Source organism: Eptesicus fuscus, chromosome 5, assembly GCF_027574615.1.
Source record: "Eptesicus fuscus isolate TK198812 chromosome 5, DD_ASM_mEF_20220401, whole genome shotgun sequence".
In the NCBI taxonomy this organism is placed as follows: domain Eukaryota; kingdom Metazoa; phylum Chordata; class Mammalia; order Chiroptera; family Vespertilionidae; genus Eptesicus; species Eptesicus fuscus.
The window spans coordinates 39,114,596-39,128,755 of NC_072477.1; the positions used below are offsets into that span (position 1 = coordinate 39,114,596).

The window sequence follows — 14,160 nt, forward strand, 5'->3', positions numbered from 1 at the left end:
AATCGTTTTGAGGTATAACGGCACAATAGTTTTAATACAACCACCAATCTTCACAAAATAATTTTAATACTTTGAGTCTGGGCTAGCAGCATCTCGCACTGTGACATTCCTAAACATACATAAGCATTTTGTCTAAGTACAAATGTTAAAAGCAGAGTAACTTAAGCAATTGCCTATACAAAGGTAAGTAGACACTGTAGGTTATTTTTCTTGAATTTTTGCTGCATAGTAAATTGCAATTACATGTCAGTATAATGTACTGATCTATAGAATACACTTTGAATTGTGAGGTATGGCAACTCCCTATAAAGAGAGCTAACATGTAAACCTGAATATTTTGATTTTTTTTTTTTTTTTTTTTAGCTGCCATGGATGGGTAAGACAAAAAAAAAAAAAATCCAGCATTCAAAGACCCTAGAAACATTTTTCTGACCAAAAATAAAATAAAATCTTAATAATTCTCAGCTATTTCCTAACATTTCCTTTTTGGAGCATTGTTCAATGAACAACAAAGTAAATACTGAAGTGAAGCTAAGTTTGTTGTGGAAGTGTGGGTTAAGCCAGTTATTGGAGAAAAAAAAAAAAAAAAGAATCCACCAGGTAACTGCTCATTTACTTTACATCAGTTGAGACTCTGATATATATGCATATATATGCATCCCAACTTTATAATTCAAGATTGCAGTTGAATACTTCTAATTCACTTGAATTACCATGGTAATAAGACAATTAGAAACCTTATATTTTCTTAAAAAGGACATGCTTAACATTTTCTGACATTACTTCTAAATTCAGGTGAAACAAAATCCCCCTGAAATATATATTCTACTCTAAAAATTAAGTGGTTGGGAGTGTGTAGCAAAAGCTATTATGATTTAACATTTCCACCATAGAGTAGATACAAATAAAAGTAACTGCTATTTAAAACATCTAATAGGTAAAATCATATAAACCAATTAACTGATATTAGGTTAGAATACTGCCATTCCAGTTTGAATATTTTCAATATTTAAGTTTCTCACTTTCAAAAGGGACAAGACAGTTGCCCTATATTTTAATGCAATTTCACTTTAAATTCTGTGCCCAGATTACATATTTAATGTTTAAAGTTGGGAACTATGCCATTTATACATTATTCAAATATTCTAGAAAATAAATCATGATTGGTTAAATGTATCATAGTTAGCTATCACAAAACATCAGTAGAAATAAAGAAAGCACAGAAATGGAACCAAATAGAAGAAAGACTGGAAGAGCTACCAGAACTAGATGAACATTAGGTGGAAGAACGGATCCCAGATAAAACAAACTTGCAAGGTTCTTATGAAAGAAAGAATAACATCATTTTGTCCACATTAATATTGTACTCATGACAGTCCCTTTTCGTAGTGTTGTGATAAAGAGTCTTTAATGTACAGTGCTGGGCAGGCACTTTAGTGAGAACATAGAATTATAGTGGTTAGAAAAAGTGGAAAATTATCAACTATAAATAACTAAACCTGTATTTTTTGGCCCAACTTACTAGAGAGGATATGTATACCTAAGAAACTAATTTTAAAAATCTTTATCTCATTTTTAAAACCTAAATGTACTACTATGAAGATTCTTTTGAGCAGACTTTCTGCTGAATGAAGCATCATATATTATTAGATTACAAGAGAGATCTTCGCTGACTTATCCAATAGTGATCTATTTACAGGAAAGCTGTGTTATCTGGCACTTTACCAACAGGAATTTCTGAACACTCAGTGCAAATCTTGACTCAACTAGCCAGCCACCAAATGACATAATCACACAACAAAATACAAACCACAATGGAATTAACATGTTGTTTTCAGGGTCATAAAATAGAGAAAGGGAAGGAAAATCAGAAGAGGAATACCACCTGGGTCAACAGGAATTGACTCTTATTAACAAAGCAATTTTAATTAATTTTTACTCCTGCTATGCTTGATAAAACAAGCTTTTACTGTATTATTACATTTTAGGGAGGAAAGCCTAGCATGTAACTTGGTGTAATGTCACTTTGCATAGTACCTCTTGGTACCAAGGGAATGTATGGAAATCATTCCCATCAGTAAAGCACCTCAAGAGAGGACTGAGAAAAGTGAGAAAGGAGTTTTGTTTGTGCTAACCTAAATTATCAACTATAAAAGTTAAAACACTCCTCCCTCACATCATACTTAAAATAGCAAAAACGTTTTTGTTAAAACAATTTTTATATATATAAATAAAAATAGGGAGAAATAGGATCCATAAAGTGACTTTGCTATTGCAAATTATAGGGCAAATTTGGATTAACTCAATGCAAAGAACTGATTAATACACAAATTTAAAATATTCTAAAGTCTCCCACAAATCATTTTCCTCAATAAATGCATCTTTTCAAAGAAAGGCTTCTGTCTGAGCCAGAACAACCTCAAAGAATTATTAGGATAACATAAAATAAAGGAGTAAATATTTCCAAATTATTTACAGGTTTCTTCAAGCCTCAGGCTTTCAGTTTAAACTAATTTATGGGTTTAAAAAGTTAAAGAAAAATGTTAAAAATTTTTCAATGTTCTACATACTCATTTAGAGGTCATGAGGATTTATTTTAGTTATTTTTTTTTTTTACGATGCAAGGCACTTTTTTTTTGGGGATTCATTTAGGGAAAAAATGGTGCTACATTGGTTTATTATAGACTATTTAGAACCATTTTGGACAAAGAAAATTGGGCTAAGCAACTCTAAAAAGAACAACACAACATTTGGCTTCTAAGAAATGGGAAAAAGTCACTTGAAAATCTAAAACTCTCCTTGTTTTTCAGCATCTGGTATAAAGCAATGAATCTTTTGTTCATTAAATATTTTTCTTCTATAGACTAAATAAATTAGAAAGGTAATAGAAAAGGAAGCAATACTTAGATCATCTTAAAGTAAGGATAGTTGGCTTAATGTCATGATTTCAAGATTAGTAATAAGGGATCAAGATGTTTTAAAAAATAAAAGGGTAATTAAGCGATTTAATTATACTAAAAAAGAAAGTGACGGGTTCCTGCATTTGTTAATGTTTCTGTAAGAGGCTCCATCATAAAATTGAACTTTAAAATTATTTTTTAAATGTAATATATAGAACACAAAATGAATTTTTAGCAAACTTTAGGAAATTCTTTTGTTATAAATTACCCAAATTTTATAAACAAATCCCCCTAACTTTGCATTTTGTTTAAAGTAGTAACTTTATATCATACAAATAAATTTCAAGTATGAAAAGTGCATTATTGCAATAATACCTCTTTGCAAGTCCAAAATTTTAGTTTATAATTAAACTGTAAAGTGTTAAAAAAAAGAAAAGGAGCAAAACCATCAGTGCCATCTATTGCAGAAATCCAATATCTTAAAATGTTGCTTAATAAGTTGTAGAGAAACACATCTGGAAGCAACATATAATTGAAAAGAAACTACTTGTGTTTTTACCATTTTACATTAGTATTGTTTCTAGTGTTTTCTCCTCCCCAAATAGAATTCACATCCTCTGTGGTGCTCTTGAGTCAGCCATTTTGTGCAGTAGCCACTTGCATGCTTCCAAAATCATCATCTTCTTCATGTGTTCTCTTCAAACTGCCTAAATGTATTGCATGAACATAACATAAAATGGGAACTTAAATTTATTAGAAATGATATACCTAGTAAGTTTCATTTTTATTGAAGTGTTGCCATGTATATATGCACTAAAAAAATTCCATGACTGAACTTTCAGCAAACTTTAGTAAATTCTCTTGTTAAGAATTACACAAATAACTTTGGATCTTCATAACAGGATACATTTTCCCTCTTGAGAATTAAGTATGTCTTAGGTATTGTAAATGATAAACATTAATTTTTAAAATAGTTTGAAAATAGAAATTTTAGAGATAATGTACATAAAAAATTATTAAGTGACTTAGGACATAAAATTTAAGAAATTAATTCCAAATTTGTACAATTTTATTTTGCAGATATAATTATCTTTGCTTCCATAGATGCTGCTGAAAATATTTTTCCACTGAAGCTGTGTTTTTTATTATCAACAAGTCTAGAGCTGGGAGAAAGGACAGCATGCAGCACATAAAGTAGATTTTCTTTTATCTACTCTTCACATCAGAGTCTGCTAGTACAGAAATTTTCCACACAGAATCAAAGCTATCACTATAAGGCCAATAGGTATAATAAAAAAATCTAAATCTAAATGGAGGAAAACATTAGGGAACAATAACTAGTAAAGTGGTGCAGTATTATATGCCTAACAATGGGATGGCCTTAAATTTATGCTCTAACGGTTGTGCTAAATCACAGTAATAATGTTAATTCAGAGGGCAGATTCCAACATGAAATTAATGTGTTACTATAAGATTAATCAAATAAGGATAGAAATACAAATCAAGACAGTGGGATAAAGGAGAAAATATGCTAGACAAGGCTAAGTACCGCTGCTGTAACTGAGTTTCAGAGGAGGTGCTGCACTTGCCTTCTACTAAGGGAGGTGAGGTACAAATAACCTTAATGCACGGCAGAAAGTGAGGAGTATTGATAGAGCAGTTTCAGTGATGGGATTGGAGGAAGAGTAAGTTAATCATGTTTTCTTGAGGAGATGACAAATGAACTAAGTTTTTAGGAACAGAGACTAAATGTGATGCTTTCTAGGTGGAAAAAAGAGGTAAAGGAAACCATCATGGAGAGCATAATGAGAAACAATGAGGCCCTGGCGGAGTAGCTCAGTTGGTCAGAGCAGGTCCACATATGCCAAGGGTGAGGTTTGATCCCTGGTCAGGGCACATACAAGAAACAACCAACGAATGTATAAATAGGTGGAACAACAAAGCGTTGTCTGTCTTTCTCTTCCTACCTCTATTCCTCCCTCTCCAAAAATCAATAAAAACATCCTCAGGACCACTATTTTTTTGGGGGGGGAGGGGGGAGACCAAGATGGCGGCAAAGGTAAACAACTAAACTGCCGCCTCACACCACAATTTCAAAACTAAAACTAAAAGACAAAACGTCTGTCACCCAGAACCACGGGAAAGCTGGCTGAGTGGAAGTTTTACAACTAGAAGGAAAGAGAAAAGAGCACAAACGCTGAAAAGCTGAGGTACGGAGGCATGCGAATCGGGCTGGTGGCAGGCGACTGGGCGCGCGGCTTTTTTTCAACCCGAAGGGAGACAAGCTCCCGATCACTCTGAAATCCAATTTCTGGGGACACGCGGGGGACCCAGACGCCTACGGGGAGAAGCTGGACTGTCGGCCATCGGGTCGGAAAGTGAGAGCGACTTTTTTGCAGAAATGCGCCCAGTACTCATTGTTTACTGCGCTGGAGTGCGGGACGCGGGGACTTGGAAACGTGGAAAGGCAGAGATGGCTGACGGCAGCCATCGCCGTTTGCCACGCCCTCGCCTAGTGACACCCTGAGACCCTGCCCTGCCCCGCCCTGAGACCCCCACCCCCACATTCTACAAACCCGCCCAGGCTCCACACAGCAGCTTTTGCATATAAATGGCCTGTTCTGTGGAAGCTTAACCAAATCAACTGAAGCTCCAGTCAGACTGCTCCAAAACCACTCTAGCAAAGAGGAGAAAACTAGTTCTTGCTGTAGCTCCTGCTGGGTGGCCTCAGACAGCAGCTGACCTGCACCTCATTGGAGATCCAGACACTAGTGTATCTAGTGGTCAATGTGAGACGACACCAGATTTCAACTACTCTCATAAGGGACACATTTAAGAGGCAGACTCATTGAGCACCAAAGACCTACTGGAACAAGTCCGGCCCCATAAACGTGTCTCCAGCACAGCAATTCTTCTGTTATAGACACAGCGGGTCCTCACAGCCAATTGGCCTGGAGGTCAATTCCTCCCAGTGACACCAACAACAATCTAGACTTAACTACAACAAGGCTGTACACACAGTCCACAAAGGGGTGCACCAAGAGTGTCCACCTCAGGTAACGGGGAGGCTGACCCATTGAACCAATAGGACACCTAGTACACAAAGCTACCCTACCAACTCAGGGAAGCAGCGAAAATGAGGAGACAAGGAAACAGATCACAAACGAAAGAAATGGAGGAGAACAAACGAATAGACATAGAGTTCAAAACCACGGTTATAAGCTTTTTCAAGAATTTCCTGGAAAAGGCAGATAAATTTAACCCTTTGCACTCGCTTTTTTCTCGATTCCTTTATTCTACTCGGGATTTAATTTTTTAAATACCCCAGATTTTACAAAGCATGGCAGTAGAATAAAAAACTGGAGTTTTTTTTTTTCATACAAACTTATGTATTTAATGTAAGAAAAGCCCAAATAAAGGAGGAGGGATGGAGGGAGGGAAGGGATGGGCTACCGATGCTAACCGTGTCGAGTCACACTCGACATCCGAGTGCAAAAGGTTAATGAGACCCTCGAGGATATGAAAAAGGACCAACTAGAAATTAAACATACACTGACTGAAATAAAAAATATTATACAGAGACCCAACAGCAGACTAGAGGAACGCAAGAATCAAGTCAAAGATTTGGAATACAAAGAGGCAAAGGACACTCCTCCAGAGAAGCATGAAGAGAAGAGAATTCAGAAAGTTGAAGATAGTGTAAGAAGTCTCTGGGACAACTTCAAGCGTACCAACATTAGAATTATGGGGGTGCCAGAAGAAGAGAGAGAGCAAGACACTGAAAACCTATTTGAAGAAATAATGACCGAAAACTTCCCGCACCTGGTGAAAGAAATAGACTTACAAGTCCAGGAAGCGCACAGAACCCCAAACAAGAGGAATCCAAAGAGGACCACACAAAGACACATCATAATTAAAATTCCAAGGGCAAAAGACAAAGAGAGAATATTAAAAGCAGCAAGAGAAAAACAGTTAGTTACCTACAAGGGAACACCCATACGATTATCAGCTGATTTCTCAACAGAAACTATGCAGGCCAGACAGGAATGGCAAGAAATATTCAAAGTGATGAATAGCAAGAACCTACAACCAAGATTACTCTACCCAGCAAAGTTATCATTCAGAATTGAAGGGCAGATAAAGAGCTTCACACACAAGAAAAAGCTAAAGGAGTTCATCACCACCAAACCAGTATTATATGAAATGCTGAAAGGTATTCTTTAAAAAGAGGAAAAAGAAGAAAAAAGTAAAGATAAAAATTATGAACAACAAATACATATCTATCAACAGGTGAATCTAAAAGTCAAGTGAATTAAAAATCTGAGGAACAGAATAAACTGGTGAATATAATAGAATCAGGGGCATAGAATGGGAGTGAATTGATAATTCTCAGGGGGAAAGGGGTGTCTGTGTGTGGGATACGGGAAGAGACTGGACAAAAATCATACACCTATGGATGAGGACAATGGGGGGGAGGTAAATACAGAGGGAGAGTGGGAACCGGGTGGAGGGGAGATATGGGGAGGGGAAAAGGAGAAACAATTGTAATAATCTGAACAATAAAGATTTATTAAATTAAAAAAAAAAACATCCTCAGGTGAGGATTAAAGAAAAAAAGAGGAACAGTGAGGGATGCAAAAAAAAATCAGAAGAGACTTTACTACCTATGACACTACCTATTGTGTTTTCTTCTGTAGGACTTAATCCAATGAAGGCTTTTGTACAGGAAAAATATCACAGTTCGAACTATCTTTAGTGAATGTAAGTCTGGCCACAATGTTCAAACAGACCAAACAAAAAGACTTTGGATAGGAGGCCAATATGGGCCTGAACTAGATGGAGACTAGGAATACTATAAAATAGGGAAGGTACTGAGGAAACAGACTCTAGCAGATTTGATAACAAGTAGATGGGTGTGGCAAAAAACAAAAATAGTTAATGGCCCTGACCTGGTAGCTCAGTGGGTTAGAGGGTTGTCTTGATATGTCAAGGTTGCGGGTTTGATTCCTGGTTGGGGCACATATAAAGAATCCTATATAATAAAAGGGTAATATGCAAATCGACTGAACAGCAGAACAATCAGTCGCTATGATGCGCACTGACCATCAGGGGAAGATGCTCAATGCAGGAGCTGCCCCCTCGTGGTCAGTGTGCTCCCACAAGGAGAGCGTCATTCAAGTCACAAGCCAGGCTGATGGCTGGTGAGTGCAGCTGTGGTGGCAGGAGCCTCTCCTGCCTCTGTGGCAGTTCTAAGGATGTCCAACTGTGGCTTAGGCCCACTCCCCCCAGCGGGCCTAAGCTGTCAGTCAGAATCCCCCGAGGGCTCCTGGACTGCTAAAGGGTGCAGGCCGGGCTAAGGGACCCCACTCCCTCGCCCTCCAGTGCATGAATGTCATGCACCAGGCCTCTAGTCAACCAATAAATGCATAAACAATTGGAACAACAAATTGATGTCTCCCCCTCTCTCTAAAAATCATAAATTTAAAAAAAAAGGGTTAATGACAAGTAGGAAGCTGAGCCTGAAGGATGAATATATAAAACTGTCATAACAGGCTGTGCAATACAGTGAAGAAAGTGCTGGACTGACTTGTGGTTCATCGTAAGTGCTCAGTTTCCAGCCCAACACACAGTAGGAATGTAACCTGTTCTTCCTATCATATAAGGCTGTTGATCCTAATGAAAATGAAATGAACTTTGGGAGAGAAAAACCATAAATGAGTAAATTCTATGAGTGCTCCAGTAAAGTAAAAAGAACAGAGCAGCCGAAACCGGTTTGGCTCAGTGGATAGAGCGTCGGCCTGCGGACTGAAAGGTCCCGGGTTCGATTCCGGTCAAGGGCATGTACCTTGGTTGCGGGCACATCCCCAGTAGGGGGTGTGCAGGAGGCAGCTGATCGATGTTTCTCTCTCATCGATGTTTCTAACTCTCTATCCCGCTCTCTTCCTCTCTGTAAAAAATCAATAAAATATATTTAAAAAGAAAAGAACAAAAAAAAAAAAAAGAACAGAGCAAACAAGTGTAACAAGATCTTGGAGAAGGAAGGTGAAAGTTAAAAGACTGTGAGAGTATGCTTGAGTCATTACCTTTGAAAATGGGGGAGGACTCTGAAATAGGGAAGGGAGAAGGGCTTGAATATCCATGGCAAAAGAAAAACTTGAGGTAGTTGACACTAATCACTCTAACTTGAAACATACTTTCATTTATTAACTATCATTTATTCTTAATAAGATAAGATCACCCCTTCACCAGACTCCTCTTATTATTTTAATCTAAGTAGCAACAGTTATACTACTTAGAGACTTAAAATGAAACCAAGTAGAAATCTGATCTTCTAACCAGCTTACACTGATTAACTAGTTAGTGGTGTGCACACAGCAGATAAGACATATATATTCATATAAAATTAAAATGTGAAATTATCTTTTTTATGAACAATTTAAATTGTTAGTATAACTTGTAACAAGCAAAATATGATTCTTTTCTACCTTTCAAGTACTATCATCTTTCTCCCCACAACTTTTTCAAAAATGAAAAAACGCTTACCTGTGGTACCAGAATGAACAGATAATGACCTTTCTATCTGGAGTGGTGACATCATCTGTATTGTTAATTTTGCTAAGTAGATGGCTTCATATTCCTAAAAAATATTTTAATTAACTTCAATATATATTTAAATTCTTGGATACCCAAAACAGTGGTTGATGTGTACATTATTAGTATTCTTAAGTTTATACCAAAATATCTGGTACCATTTTGTCATAAGATAAATGCAGGCTTAAAATTCTTACCTCATAATTTCACATTTACTGATTAGACTATAAATCAAGGCAGGCCAATAGCTTGCACTAGGGTAGCATACACTGAACTACCAATTAATATGTATTGGGGCATTAGGATAATAAGTACGATACTTTCACCACTATTACTTATTGTTCTGATAGAATGAATGAAAATTCAATGAGAAAGCAACATAAAATTAATAAAGTGGCAAATTATAATTTGAACATGAGATAAAAAGCTAAGTCAATAATGAACAACATAGACTGATGAACAAGAAGAGACCCAGAAACAAGGAGGCATGGATCAGACTGTCGGGCCTCAGGGGGAGGGTAGAGAAGGGTGGGGGTAAAGGGGAGAGATCAACCAAAGGACTTGTGTGCAAGCATATGAGCCTAACCAGCGGTTAAGGACAACAGGGGGGTGGGGGCATGTGTGGGGAGGGGTGTGGGATGGGAATGGGGGGATGAGGACAAATATGTGATACCTTAATCAATGAAGAAATAAACAAAACAAAACAAAAAAGCTAAGTCAATCAACTAAAAAATTTCTTAGAATAATAGTTTAATAAGGTTGCCAACTGAAAATGTAATAAAAACTAGTAGCTTTCCTATATACAAAACACCAAATAGAAAATGTACTGGGAGAAGAAACAATTTCACTTATAATGGGAACAAAAAAGTACCTAGGAATAAATTTCATAAGAAATGTATATATTCTGTACAGAGAAAACTTTAAAACACTAATAGATATAAAAGTTGATTTGAATAATTGGAACATATTCTTAAAGTAGAAGACTAAAAATTTAATGGAGCCATTTCTTTCTGAACTGTGAATATATCATTAAAAACAACTATAAAACTTCTTCCAATAAAGTCATCAAAATATAAATCCAAGAACCTGCTAGAAAAATTCTAGAAAGAATAAGGAGGGGGTCTTGAGTCATACCATAAATTGTTTATATAATATTATAGTACTTAAAATTGTTTGATACAGGTACAGCAATAAGCAGATCAATGCAACAGAATACAAAGTCCAGAAATAGACCCAAGTACAGATCAGAATTTGCTGTATAATAAAAATGGCTTTTCAAATCAATTAGCTAAAGACAGATTTCCTTAAAAGAGCTCTTACAAACCAATGAGAAAAAGACCTGCAACCTGTATGAAAAATGGGCAAACAATAAGGAGTCACACTTTTACTACCAATATGATAATAACCAAAAGTTTGTTAAAATACGTTTGATTACTGGTATTGTTTAGAGTATGGCAAAACAGGTCTCCTTGTTTTTGGTTGGTGTTAAGTTTACATTACTTCAGTCTTTTTAGAGTTAAATTGATATCACCTTTCAAATGCCCTCTAACCCAGCAATTCCACTCTGATCAGTTATCTTACAGGTATATTCACACAGAGATGCACCTATTCTTTCCAATATTATTTATAATCATCAAAGGCTAGAAACAATCTAAAGGCCCATGTTAAAAGGAAGTGGTCATATAAAATTGTTATATATGTACATACTACATATAAAATATTTTGCAGATAGAGCTATACATGCTGGGGGTTTTTTTTGTTTTTCTTTTGTTTTGTTTTTTATACATGCTGTTTTAGAATGATATACTAAGGCATACTATTAGGAAGACTTATTTTTCATTGTATTCTCCTTAGGCATCGTGGAAATTTAAATTTTTAAACCATGAGTGCATATTACTTTTTCAAATCAGTTTAAGAAAAGATGTTTTTACACCACTGTTAAAAGGCAAAGAAACTAATAAATTACAGTTAACTTTGTGTTCTATAACATAAGGAAGGAATAAAAAACATTTTACACAAAGAAGGTGAGACTAGAGATACCACTGTTTCTCTTTTAAACGAAGTAAAAGAAAAAAAAGCCTCAGAGACAGACAACCATATGGTGACTGCCAGAGGGAAAAGAAGGGCTGGGGGTGGTAGAAGATGGTAAAGGAAGAGATAAATGGTGATGGAAGGAGACTTGATTTGGAGTGGTAAACACACAATGTACAGATGATGTATTGTAGCATGTATACCTGAAACATGTAAAATTTTATTAACCAATGTTACCCCAATAAATTAAAAAAAAATAACAAAATTATTTGTTTAAAAAATGAAGTAAAAATTAATAGTAAATTGAAAACAAAATTGAGGCCCTAGCTGGTTTGGCTTAGTGGATAGAGTGTCGGCCGGCAGGTTCAATTCCAGTCAAGGACACATACCTGGGTTGCAGGCTCCTTGCCGGCCCAGGCCCTTGGTCGGGGCACATGCAGGAAGCAACCAATTGATGTGTTTCTCTCACATTGATATTTCTCTCTTTTTTTACCCTCTCTCTTCCACTCTCTCTAAAAATCAATGGAAAAATATCGAGTGAGGATTAAAAAAAAGAAAGAAAAAAAGAAAAAAGAAAACAAAAATGAGATAAAATTTAAAGTATAGTAACTGAGACAATCTATGTTATAATGCACTTGATGTCTAAATTTGAAATTTATTCATGGAATCAGCCAGAGCACATTCTTTAACCTACGATTTTCCTTCTTGAAAAAAAATCTTATCTTTTTAGGCACAATAAAACCTGAAAAATCATGGAAAAGATAAAGCATCTAAAATGTAAAAAGTTGTTGTATGTAGCATACTTAGAATCAGAACTCAATGTGTGTGACTAAAGTAGAGAGAGAAATTGAAAAAATTTCTAATGTGGATTATTTTACTTTATATTTAACAATGTGTCTTTAATCTTTTTTTCTGGTAATTGCAGCCTTTTTTTTTAATCCTCATCAGAGGATATTTTTCCATTGATTTTTAGTGAGAGTGGGAGGGAGGGGGAGAGAGAGAGAGAGAGAGAGAGAGAGAGAGAGAGAGAGAGAGAGAGAGAGAGAGAGAGAGACATCAGTGTGAGAGAGACACATCGATCAGTTGCCCCATGCATGTGCCCTGACCAGGGCTGGGAATAGATGGCCCTTGACCGGAATTGTACCTTGGACCCTTCAGTCCACAGGCCAATGCTCTATCCACTGAGCCAAACTGGCTAGGACTGGTAATAGCAGTTTTAAAGAAAATTCTTTTGGCCATATTACCCAAAGCAATATATAGATTTAATGGAATCCTCATCAAAACCCCAATGTCATTTTTTAAAGAAATAGGATAAAAAATGATCAGATTTGTATGGAACCACAAAAGACCCTGAATAGGCAAAGCAATTCTGTATCAGAAATGTACTTGAAATCTACCAGTATATCATATTATAAACCAATGTCACCCCTATAAATTTAATTTTTTTAAAAAAGAAAAACTTAAATAGAAATGCAAACTTGAAGAATCAAATTAGATTATGGCAATTTTTAAGTATTTACAAAGTAAATTTTACACCTAAATTACATGGACATAAGATTTTAATTATCCTACTTTCTAATTGCCTAAAAAGGGAAGAAAAGAGAAGTTACCTGAAGTTGATGAACAAATCCAGCATTAGGATTAATACAAAATCTTCTTTCTTGAACATAAGCAAATGCATCTCTGAAAACAGAAAAAGAAAATTAAAGTGATGTTATCAGTTCATGAATTAATCTTAATTGTGAGAATTCATCTAAAATAGAAACTTGTATAAATATCTAAAACTAGAAGCCTGGTGCACGAAATTCATGCACTTGGGGGGGGGGTCCCTCAGCCTGGCCTGCACCCTCTTGCAGTCTGGGAACCCTGGGGGGATGTTCGACTGATGGCTTAGGCCCACTAAGCCGTCAGTCAGCCATCCTTAGCTCTGCCATGGTTACGGGAGAGGCTCCCACCACTGCCGCTGTGCTCACCAGCCGTGAGCCTGGCTTCTGGCTGAGCGGTGCTCCTTCTGTGGGAGCACACTGACCACCAGGGGGCAGCTCCTGCATTGAGTGTCTGCCCCGTTGTGGTCAGTATGCATCATAGTAACTGGTCATTCCACCATTCGGTCATTTGCATATTAGCCTTTTATTATATAAGACGGGAAATCATAATCATATAGCTTGTACTTGAGAGGTAGTGAGTGGTAGTGGAAATATTGACAGCATAGTCAGACTAATCACAATAAAATGGTATTATTATAATACCTATCTTGGAGGGCTATTGAGAAGATGGGAGTTAAGTATAGAGCACCCATCTGTCACATATACATGATCACAATATTGTCAATGGTAAATGAGAAGTGTATCTACTTCCACACTGTTATGAAGCACAAATGAGATAAAAATGCCTAGAAAATAGTGCCTGGAACATAGTAGAGACCCAAGAAAAGCAAGTTACTTTCACTATTAATGTTATTACTGATAAGGCACTAAATAATAAAGAGAATATATAAAAGTTTCCCAATGCTTGTTCATCTTTTCAAGTAAAGTAAATTATCTGTATTCAAATAACATTATTTTAAGAACTTATAAGCAAACTTGTTCATTATAATTTAAACACAAACGATATGAAAAACAACAACACTAAATAAGCA

The 14,160-nt window shown here is 36.1% G+C and overlaps 1 protein-coding gene across 6 annotated transcripts in view; it reads right to left on the reverse strand.

Moving 5' to 3' along the window:
* The window catches only part of STYX (serine/threonine/tyrosine interacting protein), a 94,476-nt gene that overhangs the window by 50,243 nt on the left and 30,073 nt on the right, over positions 1–14,160 (reverse strand). For 3 of the 6 annotated variants that reach the window (XM_054716060.1, XM_054716061.1, XM_054716062.1), the window contains exons 9-10: positions 13,133–13,205; positions 9,444–9,537 (exon numbers count right to left, since the gene is read on the reverse strand). In XM_054716060.1, the coding sequence (XP_054572035.1) occupies positions 9,444–9,537; positions 13,133–13,205 (167 nt within the window). Of the gene's footprint in view, positions 1–49; positions 3,608–9,443; positions 9,538–13,132; positions 13,206–14,160 lie in introns of those variants that run through there. The other 3 variants (XR_008556096.1, XR_008556095.1, XM_008139048.3) reach the window with 2 other exon arrangements.